At 39.1% G+C, this 27,518-nt stretch overlaps 1 protein-coding gene across 1 annotated transcript; it reads left to right on the plus strand.

The window, feature by feature from the left end:
* LOC102185650 (olfactory receptor 2H2-like) lies at positions 1-26,611 on the plus strand. Its single transcript, XM_005682829.2, has 2 exons — positions 1-68; positions 25,654-26,611. Exons 1-2 carry the CDS (start codon positions 1-3, stop codon positions 26,609-26,611), a joined length of 1,026 nt encoding a protein of 341 aa, XP_005682886.2.

Raw genomic sequence — 27,518 nt, forward strand, 5'->3', positions numbered from 1 at the left:
ATGACTATTCCTGTTACCAAGACAACAAAGGATTTTCCCCCGCTGGGCGACCATGTATTAGCCACTGGGTAACAGTGAACATACATAATGATGCATGAGAGCTTACTCTTCTCATTTTTTCCTAATGACACAGATCCAATTCAACAAAGCAGTGTGACATGGAGGAAAGTCAATCCACACATATAGCTATGAAATGAACTGACCTAATTCTAGAACACATTGATAGTATTAAGTTTCTCAAAAAAGATGCTAGATTAAAGATGATCTCAAGGTCTTTTCTATCTTGCAATGTGAGGTGGAGACTAATTTTCTTTTTAAATAAGGACTGACCTTAGTGACTTGATTGACCATTTGAATGAACTTATGGTTGCTGGGGGAAAGGTAGAGGGGGAAGGATAATTAGGGAATTTGGGGTGGACACGTACACACTGCTATATTTAAAATGGATAACCAACAAAGACATAATGCATAGCACAAGGAACTCTGCTCAGTGTTATGTGGCAGCCTGGATGGGAGGCGAGTTTGGGGCAGAATGGATACATGTATGTTTGGCTGAGTCCCTTTCTTGTTCAGGCCTGAAACTATAACAACATTGTTAACTGAGTATATGCAATACAAAATAAAGTTTTTAAAAAATAAATAAATAAAGATAAGGTTGTAAGAAAAATCTGGCAGCTTCCAGATAATAATATTCTTTCTGGGTCCCTGAAATCCCTAGGTAAGAAGTCCAGCTACCCTAAGACATCCTTACTAGGGAAACTGCAGGTAATTCTACTATACAAAACAAACGAGACTTCAGCCAGCTGTGCCACACCTGAGTGGAACCATCCTAGACCTGCCCACTAGTTAAAGACCATCCAGTGACCTCGGTAGACATAATATGGAGCAGAGGAGTCTCCCTCCCAGCTGAGCTCTGCTCAAATTCTTAACCCACAAAATGGTGAGACAGAGAAGTCTGGGGGGCTACAGTCCATAGGACTGCAAAGAATTGGACACAACAGAACTGACTTAGCAATAAAATGGTTGTTACTCTAAGCCACTAAATTTCACTCTGGGTGGGACAGCAGAGGGCAGTGGCAGGCAGCCATAGATAACTAGAATACCAGGGACCCCTAGACTATTCAATATTAATTATATAAAGCCACAGGTAATCATGGTGAATTTTCCAGAAGCATCAATGTTATGCAACATTTTCGGGGAAAATATTTAAATAACTCAACTAATAAGTAAATAAAACATGTTTATATTATAATCAACTGACATGATAGATATAAAAATATAGGTAAATTTTTATAATGAAACACAAGGCTCTAAATATTTTATATGCTCTTGGTGCTCTGCTTTGTTTTACAGTAAACTTCTTGAAATTCACTTTCCTCTGCCTTTATAACTACTTTGTAGAAAAATGAGAAAAACTCATGAAAAGGAAATAATAGAATGTGTGTGTTTTTCATGTATTCTTTCAAAAATATCATTTTTCCCAACAAAGATTTGGAAATATGTTGGTTTGTACTGTGAATATAGACAGACTCCTTAAGAGGTTCTTGGATGTAGTTGTATGTTGCCAATTAAGAGCAAAGCCATGGTCTTCAGTGGTCACATCTTGAATACTTTACTCAAAATGACTCAGTGTCTAACCTGGTGTCTCAAGGCGTCTATCCTGAGTAGACACCCTCTTCAAGTGAACATGAAAGTCAGCAGAATATCAAAATCTTCCTCAAGAAAGCTTGGTAATATATATTTTAAAATTTCACTGCCACCTATAGAGGGTCAGCCTTTGATCGATAAAGGTTTTTCACCCGCTAAATATGGGGTTTGCAAAATATTCAGGAGTTGTTAACCATATTATCTTGTGGCAGAATCATTAGTTATTGAGATTTGTTACTCTCATTTATTCTGGGGGTGGAGGTGCAGTTAAGCCATCACAGTGTTTCTCTAAGTGCTTATTTTACTGAAAATCACAGACTTGGCATTTTATAATACAATTATGGTGCATGGTTTATATTAATATTTTCAAAGTCATCACATTTGGCCATCTCGAGAACATAGTAACAACCAATGACCTTGAGAGTTGTTGAGAATAGATATTACTGCTGGCACATCCTGACAATTTCTTTTTCGTTCCCTTTTACCCCAAGGAAATCTGTTCACTATGTTGCTGACTATGTGTCTGACACTTCACGACCCCATTGACCACAGCATGCCAGGCCTCCCTGTCCATCACCAACTCCCAGAGTTTACTCAAACTCATGTCCATTGAGTCGGTGATGCCATGCAACCATCTCAACCTCTGTCATCCCCTTCTCCTCCTGCCTTCAATCTTTCCCAGCATCAGGGTCTTTTCAAATGAGTCAGCTTTTCACATCAGGTAGCCAAAATATTGGAGTTTCAGCTTCAACATCAGTCCTTCCAATGAACACCCAGGACTGATCTCCTTTATGATGGACTGATTGGATTTTCATGCAGTCCAAGGGACTCTCAAGAGTCTTCTCCAACACCATAGTTTATTTTACTGAAAATGACAGACCTGGCATTTTATAATACAATTATGGTGCATGGTTTATATTAATATTTTCAAGTTCATCATATTTGGCCATCTCGAGAACATAGTAACAACCAATGACCTTGAGAGTTGTTGAGAATAGATATTACTGCTGGCACATCCTGACAATTTCTTTTTTCATTCCCTTTTACCCCAAGGATATCTGTTCACTATGTTGCTGAACTCAGGTTTGGCTGCTCACTGCTCAAAAGTCATGAAAGAGGCCAGGTTGGTGGAAATGAAAACTTGCTTTGTTTCAGAGATTGGCAACCAGTTGGAGGTGGAGGGAGTGGATGACTGTCCAAAGGCCAACTCCTTTTGGCAGAAACAGCACAGTCAGCTCAGGCAGTCATCTTGAAATTGGTCATTGGTAGTCCAACCAGCATCATCTTAATTGTTTTTGTTTGTTTGTTTGCTTTATTATTTTATATTGAGATATAGCAGATTAACAAACAATGCTGTGACAGTTTCAGGTGAACAGTGAAGAACTCAGCCATACATATGCATGTATCCATTCTTCCACAAACTCCCCTCCCTTCCAAGCTGCCACATAACATTGAGCAGAGTTCCATGTACTATACAGTAGGTCCTCGTTGGTTATCCATTTTAAATATAGAAGTGTGTACATGTCTATCTCAAACTCCCTAACTGTCCCTTCCCCCCTTACCTTGATTATTTTAAGTACCGTTGATCTTCGGTTCCAGGGTCAGTTTGTTCCCATTTCCTTGAGGCCAGTTATCAGAATTCTGGCAGGTTATGTCACCACTACAGTCTGGTCATCATGTAATTAACTTGTCCACAGGGTAGATGTTTCAATATCTATAAGACAGCTCACAGGACATGACTCAGAATATTATCTACAGCCTCTGAGAAGGAACCAAAAGGCCTTGACTATGCTTAATGACTAAACTATTATTATTTAGTCTCCTTTGTCTACTTTCCTTTGTTTCTATATGTCCTCATTTCTCTGATTAAACTTATTATTTGCCTAATGTTTTTCCACAGAGAAAGGCAAGCTGAGAACATGGTGGAGGTGGGGGCAAGCACCCTAGGGTCTTGCTGTTTCAATTATATAATGTGCGAAACGCACACCACGAAAATTAGAATCATGATCTTACCCTAAGTATACTGAGATTTATCATTTTCTTCCTTTGAACCTCAATATCATCTATTTTAGGAAATCTTCCTTGCTGAGCTAAAAGAGACACACCAAAAATTCCTCTAGTCCCATTTCCTCAGCCCCAGCTCCTGAAACCTCCCTTGGTCATCTCTTGGCACACATACTCAATTCTCATGTTCACTTTTTATTCTGGCTCTAAAGCTATTGCCTCTCAACGTCAAGTTGACTCCTTTGCATTCCTCTTTGCAGAACTGGGACTCTGAGTAAAAGGCTTCTTACTGGTTGGCAGCTTCCTCTAAATTCTTCCAGTTAGAAGCATGGTAGTCAGGCTATAGGAGACAGAATTACTATTTCATCCTGCTTTCTTATATGTCTCAAATTCATCTCAGATTTACCTCAGCTGCAGCAGCATATTCCAGAGGCAGCAGCTGCCCCAGTATGCAACACTTAAAGAACCAGACCTTCATATCCCTCCGGAACAGCAACATCAACCCAGCAGCTCTCCTTTCTCAGAGGCTGAGATTCAACCCCATGGGACCCTCTTCCAAAGATCCAATAAATCCAACTTACCTGCTGACTGAAGTTGCTTCCCCCATGAAACTTTTGTCTTTTTCTCTCTTGTCAAGTGGACAATCACTAATCTAACCATTCCTCATGTTCAATTTTCTCTGTTAAAACAACTGGTCTGGTTTCTATCATGACTATAGTCAAAGAGGGCAAAGACAATACAGAGAGTGCATAGGATCAGTGTAGAAAAAAGTGAAACCAATGTTAGTGGAGTGTAGACTTCATAATATGTCAAGGTTGGACATAGAAGCAAGTCAGCGGAGTAACTAAAAATGCATCCTTGGTAATGCATTTCAGATCATTGCCTGCATGTCCATGAATATAATTCATTGTTATCCTCGTCCATACTCAGTGTCAGCCATGCCACGGAGAAATGTCATCCCACCACTGTGTCCACCAGGAAAGGCAGTAGTTTGAAGCAGTCTCTCCACCTAGAAAAATATTGCAGTCAATAGTTTACTACATGACATCTATTCTTTTAAGGATAAAAATCTAAGTTTTAAAAAATCCTCTATAGTGAGAGAAAATGTCAAAGGACTAAATCTTCAGGAAAAACATGTAGCAAAATAACCCTCTGAGATATACTTCTTTTAGGTTTAAAGCCAACGGTTTTATTGAGGTGTTACTTCATATCACACAATTCATTCATTTATAATGTACAATTCAATATGACACCTAAAGCACAAGCTACAAAATTTTAAAAATAAACAAGTGAAACTGAAAATGTTCTGAACAGCAAGAGAAACCATAAGTGAAATGAAAAGACAACCTAAGGAATAGGAAAAAATATTTGCAAACAATATATCTAATACAGGGTTGATATTCAAAACATATAGAGAACTTGTACAATTTAATAATAAAAAATAACCCAGTTAAAAACTGTCAAGAACTTGAGTAGAGTACATGAAAGGCCAAAATGTACATGGAAAGATACTCGACATCACTAGTCATTAGGGAAATTCAAATCAAAGTCACAGTAAGCTATTACTTCACATCTGTTACAATAGCCATCATCAAAAAGACAAGGGCTAAACGTTGGCATGAATGTGGAGAAAAGGGAAGATTTGTGAACTATTGGTGGGATAGTAAATTTTTCAGCCACTACTGAGGTTCTTCAAAAACATAAAAATAAAACTACCATATGATCCAGAAATTCCACTTCTGGGATAGGAATGTATCCAAGAAATAAAAACACTAACTCAAAAACATATTTGCAGTTATGTTTATAGCAGCATTAGTTACAATAGCTATGACTTCGAAACAGTCTGAGGGCCTGTCAATGGAAGAATGAATAAAGAAGTTGTGACACAGATATAAGTGTAGATAGAGATAATGAAATATTACTCAGCCATAAATAATGAGAAAGCCCTGCCAATTGTGATCAGGATGGACCTTGAAGGCATTATGCTAAGTGAAATAAATCAGACCAAAATAGACAAACATTATATAATCTTATTTATGTGTAGAACCTAAATAAAAATAAAACCTCATAGAAAAAGAGGTAAGACTTGTGTCTGGTGAGGAAGAAGGAGGTGAGAGAGGGAACTAGAGAAAGGGGGCCAAAAGATCAAAGTTCCAGTTATAAGATAAACAAGTAATAAGAATGCAATGTACAGTGGGATGATATGAGAGAATAGCATTGAAACATGTATTTTACCCTATGTGAAATAGATTGCCAGTCTGGGTTCAATGCATGGGACAGGGAGCTCCAGGCTGGCGCGTTGGGATGACCCTGAGGGATGGGATAGGGAGGGAGGTGGGAGGGGTTTCAGAATGGGGAACACATGTACACCCATGGCTGATTCATGTCAATGTATGGCAAAAACCACTACAATATTATAATTAGCCTCCAATTTAAATAATTTTTTTAAAAGAATGCAATGCACAACATGAGACTATAGCTAACATGGCTGTATGCTATATAGGAAAGTTACTAATAAAGTAGACCTTAGAGTTTTCAACACAATGATATTTTTTTCCTTCTTCTTCCTTCTTTTTTATTGTTTCTATATGAGAAGATGGATGTTATTGAATCTGTTGTGGTAATCATTTCACACATATATAAATCAAACCATCAAGCTGTACACCTTGAACTTGTATAGTGAATATGTCAACTATTTTCAATAAAACTGGAAAAATAGAAAATTCAATGGCTTTTAGTATAGTCACAGATTTGTAAACTCATCACAATTTTAGATTTCTTTGCTTCAGAGAATGCTCACTCCCCTTAGTCATCACACTGCAAAAGTTCATTTCAGCACACCCCTAGTCCTAGGCACCCATCTACTTTCTATCTCTATGGATTTGCCTATTTAGGACATTCCTCTGAAATATTTGAGGTGCATTTTTTCTTCCCAGTGATTCCTGGTACCCTAGAGTTTCCCCACTGAGGCTGAAGCACCTGCTGTTTCAGTGGTGTAAAGAAACCACTCTTAACCTTGACATTTATCTTTAAAAACCTAAAGGAAAACAACCATGAAAATTCATTGGAAGGACTGATGATGAAGCTGAAGCTCCAATACTTTGGCCACCTGATGCAAAGAGCTGACTCACTGGAAAAGACCCCGTTGCTGGGCAAGATTGAAGGCAAAAGGAGAAGAGGGTGGCAGAGGATGAGATAGTTAGAGAGCATCACCGACTCAATGGACATGAATTTGAGCAAACTGCGGGTGATAGTGAAGGACAGGGAAGCTTGGAATGCTTCAGGCCCTGTCGTTGCAAAGAGTCAGACACGACTTAGTGACTGAACTGCAAAATTCAGTTTCTCAACAAAATTTCCTGGAAATTGTTCTATCCTTTCCATATGGAATAGTTTTGGTACTCTTGTCAAAAGTAACTTGACCCTATATGTGCAGTTTTATTTGTACATTCAATATTTTATTTCATTGGTTTATATAACAATTTCTATATATATGGAATAATTACTTGATAATCATAATTAAAACTTTAAGAACCATAGAGTCTATGTAAAAGAAAAAAAGCTAAATGGAAAATGTGGCCATGATTATTTGAGGGTCAGGAATTTAGGCAGGACTCTACTGAATAGTTCTTCATTGACATCGGCATGGTCCCAAAGAATCAGAGTTAGGAGCTCTCGCTTGGTGTGATGTTCCATAAGAGCTAATAAGGAAAGGATACACGTTCAAACTTTTCAAACTTAAGACTACAGAAGCAGGGACTTCCTGATTATGTGGCTAAGACCCCATGCTCCCAATGCAGGGGAATTACTAAGTTACTAAGATCAATCCTGGGTTTGATCCCTGGTCAAGGAATTAGATACCACATGCTGCAACTAAGAGTTCGCATGCTGCAACTAAAGATTCTGCACACCAATGAAGATTAAAGATCCCCATGCAGTCAAATAAATTAATTAATTAAAGTAACATACACTTTTTTTAAAAAAAGAACTACAGAAGCAGAAGTCAAAACTCAACAAGAAATGACCATTTTCCACCTTTTCCCCCCACATATAGTCATGCACTCCCTCATTCGCTTCATTACCTGCAAGGTATTTGTCTTTGTCCTTCTTACTTTCTTCTCAGTCTCTCTGTGTAGTTTCCCAGCTAAACAACTTCAACCTGAGAAGAGAATGCAATGTAACCAAGCACTTTGGTGGTTGTGTTCTAGGATGTTGGTCTCTTTGCTGGTCAAGGTAAAGTTCACTCCCCAGCCTTCCTCTCTAATCTACTTCCTAACCCACCCTGTGGCAGGTGGCCTGACAATTTAGTGCATGAGAAGAGTTTTTCCTAGTACCTCAGACCTACATATTTTTACAGAACCAAATGAAGGAGATGAAAGTGGGTAGGCAGCAACCAGAAACAGCTATGTTGACAACTTCTCAGTTCTTCCTATAGATATATAAACCCTGGTTTTACAATGGTACCAAAATATGCATTCACTATTCAGATATGTTTTTATTTCAAGCACTGGCATTTGAACTATGTAAGTCATTGTTATTAGTAATTACTTGATAGTGTAGCCATAACAAAATCTAAGTGGCAAAGGGAAGGTGCAGGCATCCTCTAGTCCAAGGCCACAGTATTAAGGAAGAGGAAATGGAGTGCCCCAAAAGTAAGGTAATATTCACAGGCTTCTAAATGATAACTAAGTGATAACTGACCTGAGATGGAAACTTAGGAAATATGTTTGTGCTTTTTAGAAACACAGCACTTCCCCTCTAGCATTTTGCGGATTTTGGTTTTTGTAAAATTTTTTGTACTTTGTGCTATGAAGTAAGAGAAAGAGAAAACCTACAGATAGATCTTTCCCCCTTGATGTTTTTCAGCCTATCATTTTGTCTCTACCATAGGCAAAAAAAGAAACTTCTCTTCTGTATAGCTCAGTCGGTAAAGCATCTACCTGCAATGCAGGAAACCTGGGTTCAATTCCTGGGTCGGGAAGATCCCCTGGAGAAGGAAATGGCAACCCACTCCACTATTCTTGCCTGGAGAATCCCATGGACAGAGGAGCCTGGTGGGCTACAGTCAATGGGATCACAAGAGTTGGACACAACTTAGCGCTATCTTTCTTAGGAAAAAAATATGTATATAGTTGGCTTTGCATTTGTGCTTATGTACATACATAAAACTATGATGGTGACTACTGCAGGAAAACAGAATGGAGTTAGAATGAGGAAGTTTAATGCTTCTCTTTACATAAACTCAGTATACATGTGGGGGCTTCCCAGGTGGCACTAGTAGTAAAGAACCCTCCTGCCAATGCAAACGATGTGGGTTCTGTCCCTGGGTCGGGAAGATCCCCTTCTCCCCCCCGCCCCCCCCCCCCCGAGAGAAGGACATGGTAACCCACTCCAGTATTCTTGCCTGGAGAATCCCACGAACTGAGGAGCCTGGCAGGCTACAGTCCGTAGGGTCCCAAGAATAGGACACAGCTGAAACAACTTAGCACACACACACGCAATACGTGAATTTTCTTCTATAAGGACATATATAATTTATTTGTGCATGTGTTCAACTGCTTTTCACATTTTTCAGTTTCCATATCAAAAATTTTAATTTACACTTATAAACAATTTTTGGTTGCAAAAAATTTTAAAAAAAAAATACTTAGCTGGCAAAAAGTCATTTGAGTTTTTCCTTAACATCTTACAGAAAATCTAAACAAACTTTTTGACCACAGTAGCACTTTTCAGCTGACAGAATTTTTAAAAATATTTGGGTCAGTATTATAAACACAAAGATGACCCACCAGCTGAAGGATACATATAATTTAGAATATATGTATATATATATATGAAATACTTTCTCCTGAATCCCAAAATCTTTTCTGAGTATCTTTACATTTTTGTCCATGAGGAAGAAATCACCAGATTCTGAATCCAAACACCAGGCCAGGGAAAGCATGAGAATGGGACCCAAACTGAGAAGGCCCCAAGGTCAATAGGATTTATTGAGTTTTCTGCTTACGGAATGGTTTAAAAACAGTAAAATCTAACTTAGGTGAATGGAAAGACAGGGGGAAAGTCCCTTAAGGTGGATACCTATAAATTTTCCATCTCTAATAACTAGGAGCAGATATGGTTAGGTCCCAAGGTGATGGAGAACTCACCATAGGAGACATTCAGACACAAAGCTGATTTTCTTCTGGGAAAGGAGTCCCAGTTGCCTCATCAGTCTCAGCAAGCTTGAGGTTTCTTGAAATAGGCAGGAAATTTCCACAGCACTAGTACTGTCATCTCTTCATGATTCTGTGCCCAGGATGCTAATAAAGACAGGTCTCTAATATCAATCCTTCTTCAATGACTATGGTGTCCTGGAGGTAAGTCATTTATACCCTTGCTCAGGCTGTGATCAAACTTGGGCTGAAATACTATAAAATGCACATGAGAAGGGAAAAGGAACATATGTGATGCCTTTGGGAATGGCTATGATTAGGTACATCGAGGGGAAAAGTAAACCTATTCCATGTACAAAGAACAATATGAGCAAATCACACTGGTAAAAATAAAAATAAGAAAACCAGAACTGTCTTATGAAGTTTGAGGATGTGAAGTTCAAACACGATAGGATATTATTGAGCTATGAGAAAGAAGGAAATCCTACCATTTGCAACAACATAGATAGAATATGAGGGCATTATGTTAAATGAAATGTCAAGAAAAATAGGTAAATACTATATGATATCACACCTGTGGAATCTAGAAAAACTGTGTCCGACTCTTTGTGACTCCATGAATCGCAGCATGCCAGGCCTCCCTGTCCATCACCAACTCCCGGAGTTCACTCAGACTCTCATCTATCGAGTCGTTGATGCCATCCAGCCATGTCATCCTCTGTCGTCCCCTTCTTCTCCTGCCCCCAATCCCTCCCAGCATCAGAGACTTTTCCAATGAGTCAACTCTTCGCATGAGGTGGCCAAAGTACTAGAGTTTCAGCTTTAGCATCATTCCTTCCAAAGAACACCCAGGGCTGATCTCCTTCAGAATGGACTGGTTGGATCTCCTTGCAGTCCAGGGACTCTCAAGAGTCTTCTCCAACATCACAGTTCAAAAGCATCAATTCTTCAGTGCTCAGGTTTCTTCACAGTCCAACTCTCACATCCATACATGACCACTGGAAAAACCATAGCCTTGACTAGACAGAACTCTGTTGGCAAAGTAATGTCTCTGATGTAATGGACCTATTATTGATGCTTTGGTGGTAACCATTTGCAATATATAAGCATATCAAATCAACACATTGTACACTTTAAACTTATGCAATGTTATATGTCAATTAAATAAATTGACAATAAAGCTCTCTCAATAAAGCTGGAGGGGCAGGGAAAAGAAGCAACTTCATCTGAAAAAAAATTATGCCCAGAGTACTTGAAGGCGGAACAATGAGTCAAAGGATAAAAGCAAGATTTGTCTTACTAAAAGACTAATTAACCTGGATTTAACAGGAGGAGAAGGCAATGACAACCCACTCCAGTACTCTTGCCTGGAAAATCCCATGGATGGAGGAGCCTGGTGGGCTGCCATCTATGGGGTCACACAGAGTCGGACATGACTGAAACGACTTAGCAGCAGCAGCAGCAGCAGCTGAATGAAACCCAATGAGAATGATTACCATTTTTGGTGTGTGGAAGATATCAGCATACAAATATTTGGGGGGATGCTATTTTTTAATTAATAAAATTCATTTTCAGAGAAATTTTAGGTTCACAGCAAAATTGAGGGTAAAAAATTCCCATATATTCACTCCCCCTATACATGAATAATCTCCCCACTATCAACATCCCACACAACAGTGGGATGTTTGCTACAACTGATGAATCTACATTGATAAATCATTATCATCCAAACCCATAGTTTACCTTGAGATTCACTCTTGGTGTTGTACATTCTATATATTTTGATAAATGTGTAACGATGCATATCCACCATTATAGTATTGTACTATAATTCCACTGCCCTAAATATCCAATATGCTCTGCCTGAGAAAAAATGATCTTTGTTTGAAAATTCTGTCAGTGATTTGTCTATCTTTTCCTGGATTTATAAAGTGAGGAAAACATACAAACCAACATTTTCTATAATCATTTTGGACATTTTTACTACCAATTAGCTTGTGTTATAACCAGAAGTTTATCACAATAGCTACAGTTTATCTGTGCTCCACAGCATTATGATTTTTGTGTAATGCTTTGTATTCATTTTACATTAAATTATTTTCCAAATAAGTAGTAGAGATAGATGTGAATTCACCAAGGATGAGCCCAGTTCCACTCAAACCAATAGGTTTTAAGATTTATGCTTTTGCATTGCAGTATTCTGACAATTCTCCCCAGATGATCAGCTCTACTGGTCATGCAGAGTATGTGGTCCAGGATGGGTGAATTTCTCAAAACCAAGAAGGGCTAAGGAGAGTTCATGGAGAATGGCCAAAAGGGGGGCTTCCAGGCTGCTAGGACAGGGCAACTGAGAACCAGAAAGGTGATAAAGTCAATCGACATTTTCCACCTCCTAGGATCTGTTATTGCCCCTCACTCTCTATAATCTCTGCCCTGGTACATGCCAGCTTTCAGCATCAGTGATGTCCTTACATAATGGGAATACTTTATGGCAAGTGGATCTACGTTTGTTCACTCAAGAGTGCTCTGGAAAAAACACGGGTGCTGGTAAGAACAAAACAAGGAAAAGAAGTTTCCACAAATTCTTGGGTCTTCAAGGATTTGCACTAACCAGCGTTGGGAAGATTGACTTGAATAGCTGGAGCTTTGCTTAGAAGGGTCACAACAGCTGTGAAAATAAAGAGTTTCAGCAGTTTATCATTGATAGTCTAAACATTGTATGACTGAAGATTTGCCATTATAGAACAGGATGCTGCAACACAGATAACAGATGATGGTTTCTGAGATTCAAGTACAAGGGTTTCTAGAACAATATAATCCTAGACCTGGAAATATTATATTCCATTTTTATAAGTTATTAAATTAGAGGCTACAGATAAAGTGAATATATTTCAAATAAACACATAGTAAGTAAGTGTTAGTGCCTTAGTCATGTCCGACTCTTTGAGATCCCAGGGACTGTCACCCACCAGGCTCCTCTGTCCATGGGATTTCCCAGGCCAGAATGCTCGAGTAGATAGTCATTCCTTGCTCCAGGGGATCTTCCCAACCCAGGGATTGAACTAGGTCTCCTGAATTACAGGCAGATTCTTTACTGTCTGAGCCACTAGGGAAGCCCCAAAATAAATAAACCACAAATAAACACATAGTGGTGAACAAAATAAACTCCTCATAGAGCCATTAAGTGATAGCTGAGTACTCCCCTAGAAGATAAAGTAGGATTACCACACAAATCTCATGACACTTAACATTAGAGGCTTCCCCTATCAGAAGTGCAGAGCATTTATCAATAGCATGTTACGTTGGAAAAGAGAAACTTGGGGCTACAAGGGAACAGAGATCATTTAGATGAATATATATATATATAGCTAAGGAGTCAAGGAATATGGAAAATGGAAGGCAGAATTCACCAGAAGGAAACTCAATCTACCTTTGCCACATCCCTACTATAGCATAGCCCAGAAACTACCTCTTCCCTTCATACATTTCCATAGTGCCATGTTAAGCTAGCACATTCCAGACTCAGCTTCCAGCTCCAAGGAGGTATCTCCTACCTGAATTGATCACAGGCTGGAGGGTGATTAGAAAGTAAATGAAATATAAGTTCCTCCTTGAAATAATGATATTGATACAAAATAAATGCATCATAAGGATTGTTTTGGGGTAAATGATATCAGTTAGAAAGTAAATAAATGTAGTCACAAATATTGAGCAATAATTAATGTTGGCATTATTACTGAAAAGTATTAATGAGAAACAGATACTGTTATGACATCTGCTTGAAAACCAATGGTCAGAAATGGCACTGTTCTCGTAAGTGTTAAAAAATGGGCAAAAAGAAAAGAAATGGCACTGTTCTAACTGAAGTTGCAAAGTGATAAATATTTAGTGAGTGCTTCACTTTGAAAGTCCCTTAGAGGGATGCTGAAATGAATTAAGTAAAGTTCTTGTCTCAGTTCAGTTCAGTCACTCAGTCGTGTCTGACTTTTTATTCAGCTAATTTCATACTAATTTCAAATAATGCATTTTTTTAAATTATCAACCATTGATGTAAAAGAACTACAGTAGGAGTGCTTGGGTGATACAAACTGAAATTGTCAGCAATCCAAGTATTTAAGATTTAGACCAGGATAGAAATGTGAATATATTAAAGTCTCAAGGGAACATCTTCCTAGATTCCAAGTAGCTGAAATAAAAATAATCTCCATTTGGCCTCAGAGGTGGCAGGCACCATGATGATATGATCATCAGAGTAGCCAGAGGGCATCGGAAAGAAGCTTGCTGCACTTGTACAAGAACAGGTTCAGCATGATGTCAGCTAATGGCAGGGCTGTGGGGAGGTATCAGAAGATGTGAAATAATCAGAGATCCCTAGCAGGGTGAAGAGGGGACCTAGTTATGACTGTTCATCTAATTAATTAAATTTATGCTATGGGAAAGAGAAGGTCCTAAGCAGATAGAAGAGGAGGAGGATGATAGAACAGCTATTTCCAAGAGGACTGTGTGAGAAGTCCAGGACTTGCTTCAGTATCAGCATGAGGGAAGCTGGACCTGCACTGCTAGTAGTGAGTAATAAAGAGGAAAATGCCAGGGAGCACCGCCAGTAACACAAGGAAAGTTTGGGCATGCACTTAACTTATGTGTTCAGCAGGGAGTGGAGAAGAGGGTGTTCTCAGCTTCATTATTTCTCCTATGCCATGCTTCATATCATTATTTTATATCCGACTCAGAAACACTTTATGATTCTCCAAAATATGCACAAAGTCCAGGTGAGACATTGCCCTTCCGTCAATGACCATCTCTTTTGTTGTTAGTTTTCTTTTATGTTTTCCTGGAGTTTAGGAGCATATACATGGATTCTCTATTCTTCTCCACCACCCGTAACTATGACTTCCTTTAGTTTAGGCCCTGAATGGGGTTTTCATGAATTATCAAGACTAGACAAACAGAAAGACAGGGGAGGAAAGGCAAGTTAGGGACCAGCACCCTGAGGAGGAACCACAAAGCCAGCACCTCAGGGTTTTGGCAGAGGTTACATCCTAAGTACAGCCCATTAGACCACCCAGTGCTGGTTACAGAGGAAAGACCTGCAGTGAAGAGTAGGATGTCCTTACTCTTTTTCTAACCCATCTCCCGCAAGCAAAGCCATCAGTAAAATCAATGTAGCAATAGTAATAATGCCTCATACCTGTAGAAATTCTCACACAGGGTCACAGGACACCAATGGAATTCTCAAAATCATCAGGGTCATATGGGCAGTTTGAAAATGTCCCTGAGTCAATTTTGATATTTATTGCTTAAGTTTTGAGAAACATCAGTTCAGTTCAGTTCAGTTCAGTCGTTCAGTCATGTCCGACTCTTTGCAACCACATGAACTGAAGCACATCAGGCCTCCCTGTCCATCACCAACTTCCGGAGTTCACCCAAACTCATGTCCATCAAGTCGGTGATGCCATTCAGCCATCTCATCCTCTGTTGTCCCCTTCTCCTCCTGCCCTCAATCCCTCCCAGCATCAGAGTCTTTTCCAATGAGTCAACTCTTCACATGAGGTGGCCAAAGCATTGGAGTTTCAGCTTTAGCATCAGTCCTTCCAAAGAACACCCAGGACTGATCTCCTTTAGAATGAGCTGGTTGGATCTCCTTGCAGCCCAAGGGACTCTCAAGAATCTTCTCCAACACCACAGTTCAAAAGCATCAATTCTTTGGCACTCAGCTTTCTTGACAGTCCAGCTCTCACATCCATACATGACCACTGGAAAAACCATAGCCTAGACTAGACGGACCTTAGTTGGCAAAGTAATGTTTCTGCTTTTGAATATGCTATCTAGGTTGGTCATAACTTTCCTTCCAAGGAATAAGCATCTTTTAATTTCATAGCTGCACATAGACATGTATTATTAGGAAAAAAATCACAGGCGGCTCCATAGAGTTGGGGGTAAAATGGGACAAACATATCTTATAAGCTAAAATGTTTTGGAAGGAAGATCAGCTAGCCAAGGCTTTTCCAGATGTGGGAAGAGAGTATCTTAAGAGGCTGCTTGTTGCCTGAGCACTTGCGCACACATTGACAAAAAGTACATATCAGCTCACAAAATCTTGGTGGCTTCATTACTGCTTGATGGAAATGCCATTCAGTGACACAACATTAGATGTTGAATTCTGCTCACTAGCAAAGAGGTAGATATGCCTCAGGATGAGTACAGAAATGGATTGCTTTTGGGGGCGGGAGGTGGTACAGGAAGTGGCATGGGGGTAGAGTTCCAGTTAGAGTAAACAAATTTTAACCAAAATCACTTACATAGAAGCTAAAGGGCAGCCTTGATTCCAAAGAAGAGAATAGAAGAATCACTTATGCTACTACCGAAGGATGGCAAGGGTTGAGGTGTTTTGTGGAGGCTTTATTGAAGTTTTACTGAGTTATAGTTAACATATATCACTGTGTATTTGACAGACATACATTATAAAATAATTACATGCTTCATCTCATGTAGATATTATAGAAAGAAAAAGGGAGAAAAAAGTCCTATCCTTGTGATAAGAACTCTTAGGATCTGTTATTAGTAACTTTCATGTACATCATAAAGTGAGAGTCTAAGTTGCTCAGTCATGTCCTACTCTTTGCAACCCTATCGACTATAGCCCACCAGGCTCCTCTGTCCAAGGAATTCTCCAGGGAGTGGATAGCCATTCCCTTCTCCAGGGGATCTTCCAGACCCAGGGACTGAACCCGGGTCTTTTGCATTGCAGGCAGATTCTTTACCATCTGAGCCACCAAGGAAGCCCATCATAAAACAACGTTAACTATACTTATCATGTTGTATTATATCCCTTACTATTCATTTATCTTATACTGGAAGTTGGTACATTTTGACAACCTTATTCCAATTCCTGTTCCCCCAACCTCTGCCTCTGATAACAACAAATCTGATCTATTTTTATAGGAGTTGTGTTTTGTTCTTTTTGCATTCCACATTTAAATGATATCATACTGTATTTGTCTTTCTCTGTCTGACTTATTTCACTTAGCATAATGTCCTCAAGATACAATGACATTGCTGCAAATGGTAGGATTTCCTCACTTTTTTTTTTATTTTTGCTAAATAATGTTACTATATATATATATATATATATATATATATATCACAGTTTCTTTATCCATTCATTCAACAGAGAGGTTGTTTCTAGGTCTTGGCTATCGTAAACTCTGGTACTATTAACATAGGAGTGTAGATATCTTTTTGAGTTATTGCTTTCATTTCCTTTGGCTCTATTTCCAGAAGTGGATTTGCTGGATCATACGGTAGTTCTAATCTTAATTTTTTGAGGATCTTATATACATTTTCCATTACGTCTGCACCAGTTTACTATCACACCAACAGTGCACAAATTTTCCCGTTTCTCTATATCCTTGTCAGCATTTGTTATCACTTGTCTTTTTGTGATGGTCATTCTAATTGATGTAAGGGGATATATCATTGTAATTTTGGTTTATATTTCCCTAATAGCTTGTGATGTTTAGCATTTTCTTGTGTTCCTATTGGCTTTTTGTATATCTTCTTTGAAAATATCTATTCAGGTTCATTACCTATTTTTAATTGGATTATTTGGTGTCTTTTTTTGTTTGATTGCTTGGTTGGGATTTTGAGGGGGTGGGTTTTTTTGTGTTTTTTTTTTTTTTTGCTATTGAGTAGTATGAGTTCTTTATATATTTTGGATATTAACTTCTTATCAGATAAAGGATTTGCAAGTATTTTCTCCCATTTTGTTGGTTATCTTTTCATTTTGTTGAACATTTCTTTTTGCTGTGCTGAAGTATTTTAGTTTTATGTAGTCATGTTTATGTTTTATTTTGCTGTTTATGCTTTACGTGTCACATTTTTAATATTGCAAAGACCTATGCCAAGGTGTTTTCTTCCCTATGTTTTCCTCCAGGAGTTTTATGTTTCAAGTCTTACACTAAAGTCTTTAATCTATTTTGGATTAAGCTTTGTGAGCTGTATAAAAAAGTTTCATTCTTTTTACATGTGAATATTCAATTTTCCTAGCACCATTTATTGAGCTCTCTTATTGTTGGTTGGCTGTCTTGGCAAATGTTAGTTAAAAGTATATACTAAGTTTATTTCTGGGCTCTATGTTCTGTTCCAATTATTCATTAGTCTGTTTTTTTGCCAGTGTCATACTGTTTAATTTCCTAATTTTATACTATAATTTGAAATGGAAATGTGACACCTCTCACTTTGTTCTTTTTCATCAAAATCAAAGTGAGAGTGATAGTTGCTCAGTTGTGTCCGTACATTAACTTTGTATCCTGAAACTTTAATGACTTTGTTAATTTGATTGAATAGTTTTTAGATGGAGTTTTTAGGATTTTCTATACCTAAAATTCCCCTTCATGGATCACTGTCTTGTTGTAGCAAAGGAGCTCGCATAACTCAATGAAGCTAAGAACCATGCCGTCATGCAGCGTCATTAGGATGAGTCAAGACGGATGGGTCATAGTGGAGAGTTCTGACAAAATATGATCCACTGGAGGAGGGAATGACAAACCACTCCAGTATACTTGCTGTGAGAACTCCATGAACTGTATAAAAAGGCAAAAAGGTATTGTTGTAGCCAAACAGCCCAGGAAACAAACTCACTCAGAAGAACAGTGGAGATAGTGGAGTGCAGTTTATTACACCAGCAGGTCCAAGGTAGAGTTTCCTCTTTAGCCAGGGACCCTGACAGTTTTTTGTGTCTACCTTTTATACCTAGTGTGTATGTACCCAAGCCTACATTCCCAATTTTCTCAAGTCTGCTCTGGAAAATGTTACAAGGAGATATAATTAACTTACAGTCATGTTTCACGTTCTGAAGACCAATTAGCCATACAGTGTAGCCCACATCAATAAGTACCATTAAGATTACAGAAGGTATTTGATAATATAGTGAGTTATCATTTTCTTCTTCTCCTAAGAAGTCTAGGTATGAGGTCAGCCTGGTCTGGTGTTAATCCATCCGGGAGGCCTGCTCGGCCACTGGTATGTTATCTCCATGGTTACCAGATATGTAGTCCAGAGTTCATTAAAAGTATAAAGTGGAGTTAGTTCAGTCTGAGCGATCTGCTTCTTCCCTTCTTCAATATGATACCGAAGGATGAGCCCTCCAGGTCAAAAGATGTCCAATATGCTACTGGGGAAGAATGGAGGACAAATACTGATAGCTCCAGAAAGAAGTGGCTGGGCCAAACTGGAAACGACACTCAGTTGTGGATGTGCCTGGTGATGAAAGTAAAATCCGATGCTGTAAAGAACAGCATTGCAAAGGAACTTGGAATGTTCGGTCCATGAATCAAGGTAAACTGGACGTGGTCCAGCAGGAGATGGCAAGAGTAAAATGACATCTTAGAAATTAGTTAACTAAAATGGATGGGAATGGGTGAATTTAATTCAGATGACCATTATATCAACTACTGTGGGCATGAATCCCATAGAAGAAATGGAGTAGCAAGAATCTGAAATGAAGTGCTTGGGTGCAACCTCAAAAATGACAGAATGATGTTTTGTTTCCAAGGCAAGCCATTCCACATTACAGTAATTCAAGTCTATGCCCGAACCACTGATGCTGAAAAAGCTGAAGTTGATCAGTTCTATGAAGACCTTGGGCTTCCCTGATAGCTCAGTTGGTAAAGAATCCACCTGTAATGCAGGAGACCCTGGTTTGATACCTGAGTCAGGAGGATCTGCTGGATAGGGGATAGGTTACCAACTCAAGTATTCTTGGGCTTCCTTAGTGGCTCAGCTGGTAAAGAATCTGCCTGCAATGTGGGAGACCTGGGTTCTATCCTTGGATTGGGAAGATCCCCTGGAGAAGGGAAAGACTTACCCACACCAGTATTCTGGCCTAGAGAATTCCATGGACTGTATAGTCCATAGGGTTGCAAAGAGTCAGACATGACTGAGTGACTTTCACTTCACTTCATGAAGACCTAGAAGACCTCTGTTGACAGCCAAAAAAAAAAAAAAAGTCTTATTCATCATAGAGGATTGGAATGAAAAAGTAGGAAGTCAAGAGATACCTGGAGTAACAGGTAAGTGTGGCCTTGGAGTACAAAATTAAGCAGGGCAAAGGCTAACAGAATTCTGCCAAGAGAATGCACTGGTCATACCAAACACCATTTTTCAACAACAGAAGAGACGACTTTACACATGGACATCACCAAATGGTCAATACCAAAATCAGATCAATTACATTCTTTGTAGCCGAACATGGAGAAGCTTTATACGGTCAGCAAAAACAAGACCGGAAGCTGACTATGGCTCAGATCATGAACTCCTTATTGCCAAATTCAGACTTAAATTGAAGAAAGTAGGGAAAACCACTAGACCATTCAGGTATAACCTAAATCAAATCCCTTACAATTATACAGTGGAAGTGACAAATAGATTCAAGGTATTAGATCTGATAAACAGAGTGCCTGAAGAACTATAGACAGAGGTTCATAATATCGTACAGGAGGCAGTGAACAAAGCTACCCCAAAGAAAAAGAAAAGCAAGAAGACAAAGTGGTTGTCTGAGGAGTCTTTACAAATAGCTGAAGAAAGAAGAGAAATGAAAAGCAAGGGGAAAAGGGAAAATACACCCAACTAAATGCAGAGTTTCAGAGAACAGCAAGGAGAGACAAGAAGGCCTTCCTCGATGAATAATGCAAAGAAATAGAGGAAAACAACAGAAGGAGAAAGACTAGAGACCTTTTTAAGAAAACTGGAAATATCAAAGGAATATTTCATCCAAAGATGGGCACAATAAGGGACAGAAAAGGTAAAGTCCTAATAGAAGAAGAAAAGATAAAGAAGAGATGGAAAGAATACACAGAAAAACTGTACAAAAAAAAACTTAATGACCTGGATAACCACGATGGTCTGGTCACTCACCCAGAACCAGACTTTCTGGAGTGTGAAGTCAAGTGAGCCTTAGGACACACTGCTGTCAATAAAGTTAATGGAGGTGATGGAATTCCAGCAGAGCTATTTAAAATCCTAAAGATGGTGCTATCAAAGTGTTCCTCTCAATATGTCAGCAAATTTGGAAAACCTGACAGTAGTCACGGAACTGGAAAAGATAAATCCTCATCCCAGTTCCAAGAAGAGCAGTATTAAAGAATATTCAAACCACCAGACAGTTGCACTCATCTTTCATGCTTGTAAGGTTATACTCAAAATCCTTCATGCTAAGCTTCAGCATTGCATGAACTGAGAACGTCCAGATATTCAAGCTGGGTTTATTTTTTTTCACCATATATTTAAGGTTTCTTTATTTAAAAACACATAGGGGAGGCAAATAAGAAGATATACTTTGAATCTAAGCTTGCAGATTACACCTTTTCTTTAATAGCCTGATTTGCCAAAAAAATATATGATAAATTGCTGAAAATGAAAGGTATTTTTTCAGTAGTTACTGAGTTTTAAGGTTTCCCTGGTGATGGTAAATAATCTGCCTGCAATTTAGGAGACCCAGGTTTTATCCCCGGATGGGGAAAGATTCCATGGAAAGGAAATGGCTATGCACTCCAGTATTTTTGTCTGGAGAATTCTATGGCCAGAGGAGCCTGGTGGGCTGCAGTCCACGGAGTCGCACAGAGCTGGACATGACTGAGCAAACATACTTTTACTTTTTCACTGAGTTTTAAATTCTAAGACAGATATTAACACCTCGTATACATACATACACATACATACACATACATATATATATGATATTAAAATAACAATTGATTCAGACTCATCAGATTCATACATACATATATTAAAATAACATTTGATTCAGTATATATATATTTATTAAAATAGCAATTGATTAAAATAACAATAGCTTAGACTCATTAAAACAACTTTCTTGTTAAGTAATAATTATTTTTCTTCCCTCACACAATTCATTTCTCATCTAGATTTTTCCAAAGAAGGCTATGTTATTGTCACAGACCCTTCTGTTATTAGAACTTAGGAGGTCATTTCTTATAGAGCAAAATATCTGATACTTACATGGAGATTTCCAAAGATTTAGCATCTTTATTAGTTCTTAAAATCTACTATGATATCATTGCACAGAAAGTCAACTTCTAGTCAACAATTTTAAAATAATCTGACTCTGGATGTTCAGAACTTTCGTTAGCTCTCATTTGCTGTAACTGTGGATTTTTTTTCCTCCTCTCTTGAAAATACATATCAATAAAACCAGAAAGCAACAATCATTCATTAGCAAGTAAATAGCTGCCACATTGTATATGTTTTATTTAGAACACCAATGTTTCAGTCATTAAATGGAGGCAAAATGATTTGTAAATACTAAGTGCCCAGAAAACAGGTATTAGCATCTATGAATTTTGCATGCCACTTGGACTAGTCTGTTAAGCTGGATTTAGAAAAAGCAAAGGATCCAGAGATCAAATTGCCAATATTTGCTGGAACATAGAGGAAGCAAGGGAATTCCAGAAAGACATCTACCTTTCTTTCATTGACTACGCTAAAGCCTTTGTCTGTGTGGATCATAACAAACTGTGGAAAACACTTAAAGAAACAGGAATACCAGAACATCTTACCTGTCTCCTGAGAAACCTAAATATGGGTCAAGAAGCAACAGTTATAACTTTGTATGGTGCAACTGACTGGTTTAGAATTAAGAAAGTAGTACAACAATGTTGTTTATTGTCACCCTGTCATTTAACTTATACGCAGAGCACATTGTGCAAAATGCTGGGATGAATGAAACACAAGATGGAATCAAGATTGCTTGGAGAAATATCAACAACCTTAGATATGTGGATTATACCACTTTAAAGTCAGAAAATGAAAAGGAACTAAAGAACCTCTTGATGAGGATGAAGGAGGAGAGTGAAAAAGCAAGCTTAAAACTCAATATTTAAAAAGCCAAAGCCAGGACATGGAAACAACCTAGATGTCCATTAGCAGATGAATGGATAAGAAAGCTGTGGTTCATATACACAATGGAGTATTACTCAGCCATCAAAAAGAATACGTTTGAATCAGTTCTAATGAGGTGGATGAAACTGGAGCCTATTATACAGAGTGAAGTAAGCCAGAAAGAAAAACACCAATACAGTATGCTAACACATATATATGGAATTTAGAAAGATGGTAATGATAACCCTGTATGCGAGACAGCAAAAGAGACACAGATGTATAGAACGGACTTTTGGACTCTGTGGGAGAGGGCAAGGGTGGGATGATTTGGGAGAACGGCATTGAAACATGTATACTATCATGTAAGAAATGAATCGCCAGTCTATGTTTGATACAGGATGAATGCGAGTCTGAGTGAACTCCGGGAGTTGGTGATGGACAGGGAAGCCTGGCGTGCTGTGATTCATGGGGTTGCAAAGAGTCGGACACAACTGAGTGACTGAACTGAACTGAACTGAACTGACAGGATGCTTGGGGCTGGTGCACGGGGATGATCCAGAGAGATGATATGGGGTGGGAGGTGGGAGGGAGATTCAGGATTGGGAACTCATGTACACCCGTGGCAGATTCATGTCAATGTATGGCAAAACCAATACAGTATTGTAAAGCAAAATAAAGTAAAAATAAAAATTTTTTTAAAAAAAGGCCAAGATCATGACTAGAGAAGGAAATGGCAACCCACTCCAGTATTCTTGCCTAGAGAACTCCATGGACAAAAGAACATGGTGGGATACAGTCCACGGGGTCACAAAGAGTTGGACACAACTGAGCAACTAACACTGAAGATCATGGCATCCAGTCCCATCTCTTCATGGCAAATAGAAGGGGGAAGAGTAGAAGCAGTGCCAGATTTCCTCTTCCTGGGCTCTAAAATCACTGCGGATGGTGAGTGTAGCCATGAAATTAAACATGATTGATCCTTGGGAAAAAAGCTATGACAAAACTAGATAGTATGTTAAAAGCAAAGACATCACTTTGTCAACAAAGGTCTGTATAATCCGGGCAAAAGTCTTTCTAGTAGTCATGTATGGATGTGAGAGCTGGACCATAAAGAAAGCAGAGCACCAAAGAATTGATGGTTTTGAATTGTATGTTGGACAAGACTCTTGAGAGTCCCTTGGACAGAAAGGAGAACAAATGAGTCAATCCTAAATAAAATCAACCCTGAATACTCATCAGAAAGACTGATGCTGAAGCTGAAACTGCAATACTTTGGCCATGTGATGTGAAAAGCCAACTCTCTGGAAAAGACTCTGATGCTGGGAAAGATAGAAGACAAGAGAAGAGGACGACAGAGGATGAGATGGTTGGATGGCATCACTGATTCAATAGACATGAATTTGAGCAGCCTCCAAGAGATGGTGAGGGACAGGGAAGCTTGGCATGCTGCAGTCCATGGGGTTGTGAAGAGTCAGATATAACTTAGCAAATGAACAGCAACACAGAATTAAATCATCTGCAAATTGGAATCCTTTCCAATTCTATTGCCTTTTGTATATCTTTCATGCCTGATTCCTCTGGCTAGGACTTATAGAACTATGAGTGGTAAGTGAGTGAACCCTTGTATTATTCCTGATCTTAAAGAAAAAGCTTTCAAACTTTTCACCATTGAGTATGATGTTAGCTGTGGACTTGGCATATATGGCCTTTATTATGCTGAAATAGGCTTCCCTGGTAGCTCACTGGTAACCAATCCACCTGCAATACAGGAAAAGACCTTGGCTCAACCTTCCTTGGGTCAGGAAGATCCCCTGGAAAAGGGATAGGCTACCCACTCCAGTATTCATAGGCTTCTCTGGTGGCTCAGATGGTAAAAACTCTGCCTGCAGTGTGGGAGACCTGGGTTCGATCCCTGGGTTGGGAAGACCCCCTGGAGGAGGACCTGGCAACCTACTCCAGTGTTCTTGCCTGGAGAATTCCCGTGGACAGAGGGGCCTGGCAGGCTACAGTCCCTAGGGTTTCAAAGAGTTGGAAATGGCTGAGTGACTAAACACAGCACAGCATGCTGAGATACTTTCCTTCTATACCTAATTTGCTAAAAAGTTTTATCATGAACAGATGTTGAATTCTATAAAATGATTTTCTGTATCTATTGAGATTGTCATATGATTTATCATTTCATTTTATTAATGTGGTGTATCACACTGATTGATGTACCTATGTTGAATTATCCTTGCATCCCAAAGCCAAATTCCTTTTCATCATGGTGCATGATTCTTTAACGTGCTGCTAAATTTGATTTACCAGCATTTTATTAAGAAATTTTTCACCTATAGGTACCAAGGATATTGGTTTTCGTTTTCTCTTCTGGTAGCATATCTGAAATCTGACTTTGGTATCAGGGTAATGCTGGCCTCATAAAATGAGTATGGGAGTTTTCCTTCACCTTTGATTTTTTGGAAGAGTTTGAGAAGGTTTGGCATTATTTGTTCTTCAGGTATTTGATAAGATTTACCAATGAAGCCATCTAATCTTCGGTATTTCTTAGTTGGGAAATTTTTGATTACTCATTCAATCTCCTGACTAGTAATTAGTCTATTTTGATTTTCCATTTCTTCCTGATTCAGTCTTGGTTGTTTGTATATTTCTAAGAATTTTTCCATTTCTTGTAGGTTCTCCAGTTTCTAGCATGTAGTTGATCATAGTGGCAAGGGTTAATTTTGAACATTCACTTACCATATTCTTGGCTTCTAGGAAAATGCTAGAATTATCCAAGTTTGAAGAAAGGAACAGATGAAAATATCCAAAAATTAACAGGATGAAAAAAAAAGTCAGCAAAACACCAGAAAAATTATTAATATAAGATAATAGATACAGTTTTCTAAAATTACAAATCACTTTTCTCTGCCACCTGTAGGTGATATTCTAATTGATGTCTTGCTTCTTGCAGTCCCAGGTGGGCACTAGATGGACATGTCAATGGCACCATCCCAGATGACTTCATCCTTTTGGGTTTTTCAGATAACCCCAGCCTTGAAATGACCCTTTTTGTGACTGTGTCTGTCTCTTACATGATCACCCTAGCGGGCAACACCACAATCATACTTCTGTTCCACCTAGACCCTTACCTCCACACCCCCATGTACTTCTTCCTCACCAACCTCTCCATCCTGGACCTCTGTTTCACCACCAGCTGCATTCCCCAGATGCTAGTCCATCTCGGGGGCGCAGACAAGACCATCAGCTACCTGGGATGTGCAGTCCAGCTCTATATCTTCTTGGGACTGGGAGCTGCTGAGTGTGTGCTGCTGCTGGTCATGGCCTTCGACAGATATGTGGCAGTATGCCGACCCCTACACTACACAGTCATCATGCAGCCTCACGTGTGTCACAAGCTAGCATTTTTGGTCTGGTCAAGTGGCATATTTGGCACCTTGGTGCAGTCACCCACCACCATGAAGCTCCCCTTCTGCCATCATCACCGGGTGGACGACTTTGTCTGTGAAGTCCCTGCACTGATCCGTCTGGCCTGTGGAGATACACACTCCAATGAGCTCCAGATTTCTGTTATTGGCTCTGTTTTCCTGATGGTGCCACTCCTGCTCATCCTTATCTCCTATGGTCACATTGCCCGGACAGTGCTGGCCATACAGTCCCTTGAAGGGAGGAGGAAGGCCTTCCAAACCTGTTCCTCTCACCTGGTGGTTGTTTTCCTCTTCTACTGCACAGTCACTGCTGTCTACATCCAGCCCCGAAGCCATTTTTCCCAGAAGGGAGGAAAGTTTCTAACTCTTTTCTACACTGTGGTGACCCCCACTCTCAATCCTCTCATCTATACCTTGAGGAACAAGGACATGAAGGGGGCTCTCAAAAGGCTATTTGGGAAAGACAGAACCTCCAATGTGTAGTAAGCAAATCAGCTCAGATTCATGAGCTAATTTGTCAGCCTTTGTCCAGTTCAGTTGCTCACAGCATTAAATATGTGGTATTTCTTTTGTGGGAACTCTCAATTATCAACAAGAATGTGAAAGGTCAAAAGCCTGATTTGTCCAGACAAAAGATCTGTCAATACTAAAATCTGATGCATCCTGCAATGTTCTTCTTAAATTTAAATGAAAGTGCAACATTGTTCCTATCAGGCTACCAGCACATAATAGACACCATTTTTTTTTCAATTTTTATTGGAGTATAGTTGCTTTACAATGTTGTTAGTTTCTGCCATACAGCAAAGTGAATCTGTTATACATAGACATATACCCCTCATTTTTAGTTTTCCTTCCCATTTAGATCACCATAGAACATTGCGTAGAGTTCCCTGTTCTATAGAGTAGCTTCTTATTAGTTATCTATTTTATATATAGTGGTGTATGTATGTTAATCCCGATCTTCCAATTCATCCCATTCCCTTCCTCCTTGGTATCCATAAGTTCGTTCTCTATGTCTGTGTCTCTATTAAAAGAAAGAACTTATTATAAGGAATTATTAACTAGCTATTGAAGGAGGGAAAGGCAAAAGGAAGTAGCTACAACCCCTAGCACCGAGGGAACACAAGAAAATGACTGAAATGGCTAAATCTGACTATTGAGAAGAGCAACCTTAAGATGCCGCCAAGCAACAAGCAAGGTCACCTGGACAGGCTTTTTCTACCTGCAAAGGTTTTCTTTCAGTGGAGACCAGTTAGACCAACTCCAGCTCATTGTCAGCACCATTGGGTTTACCTTCTGTGCTGTTTCTTTCACTAGTACCTGGTTGGGAGACTGCCTTGGAAGGGACAGTATCTATAATAGTAAGTGGAATTCTTGACCAATTTTCACA

The sequence above is a fragment of the Capra hircus genome, chromosome 7 (genome assembly GCF_001704415.2).
Source record: "Capra hircus breed San Clemente chromosome 7, ASM170441v1, whole genome shotgun sequence".
Lineage (NCBI taxonomy): Eukaryota > Metazoa > Chordata > Mammalia > Artiodactyla > Bovidae > Capra > Capra hircus.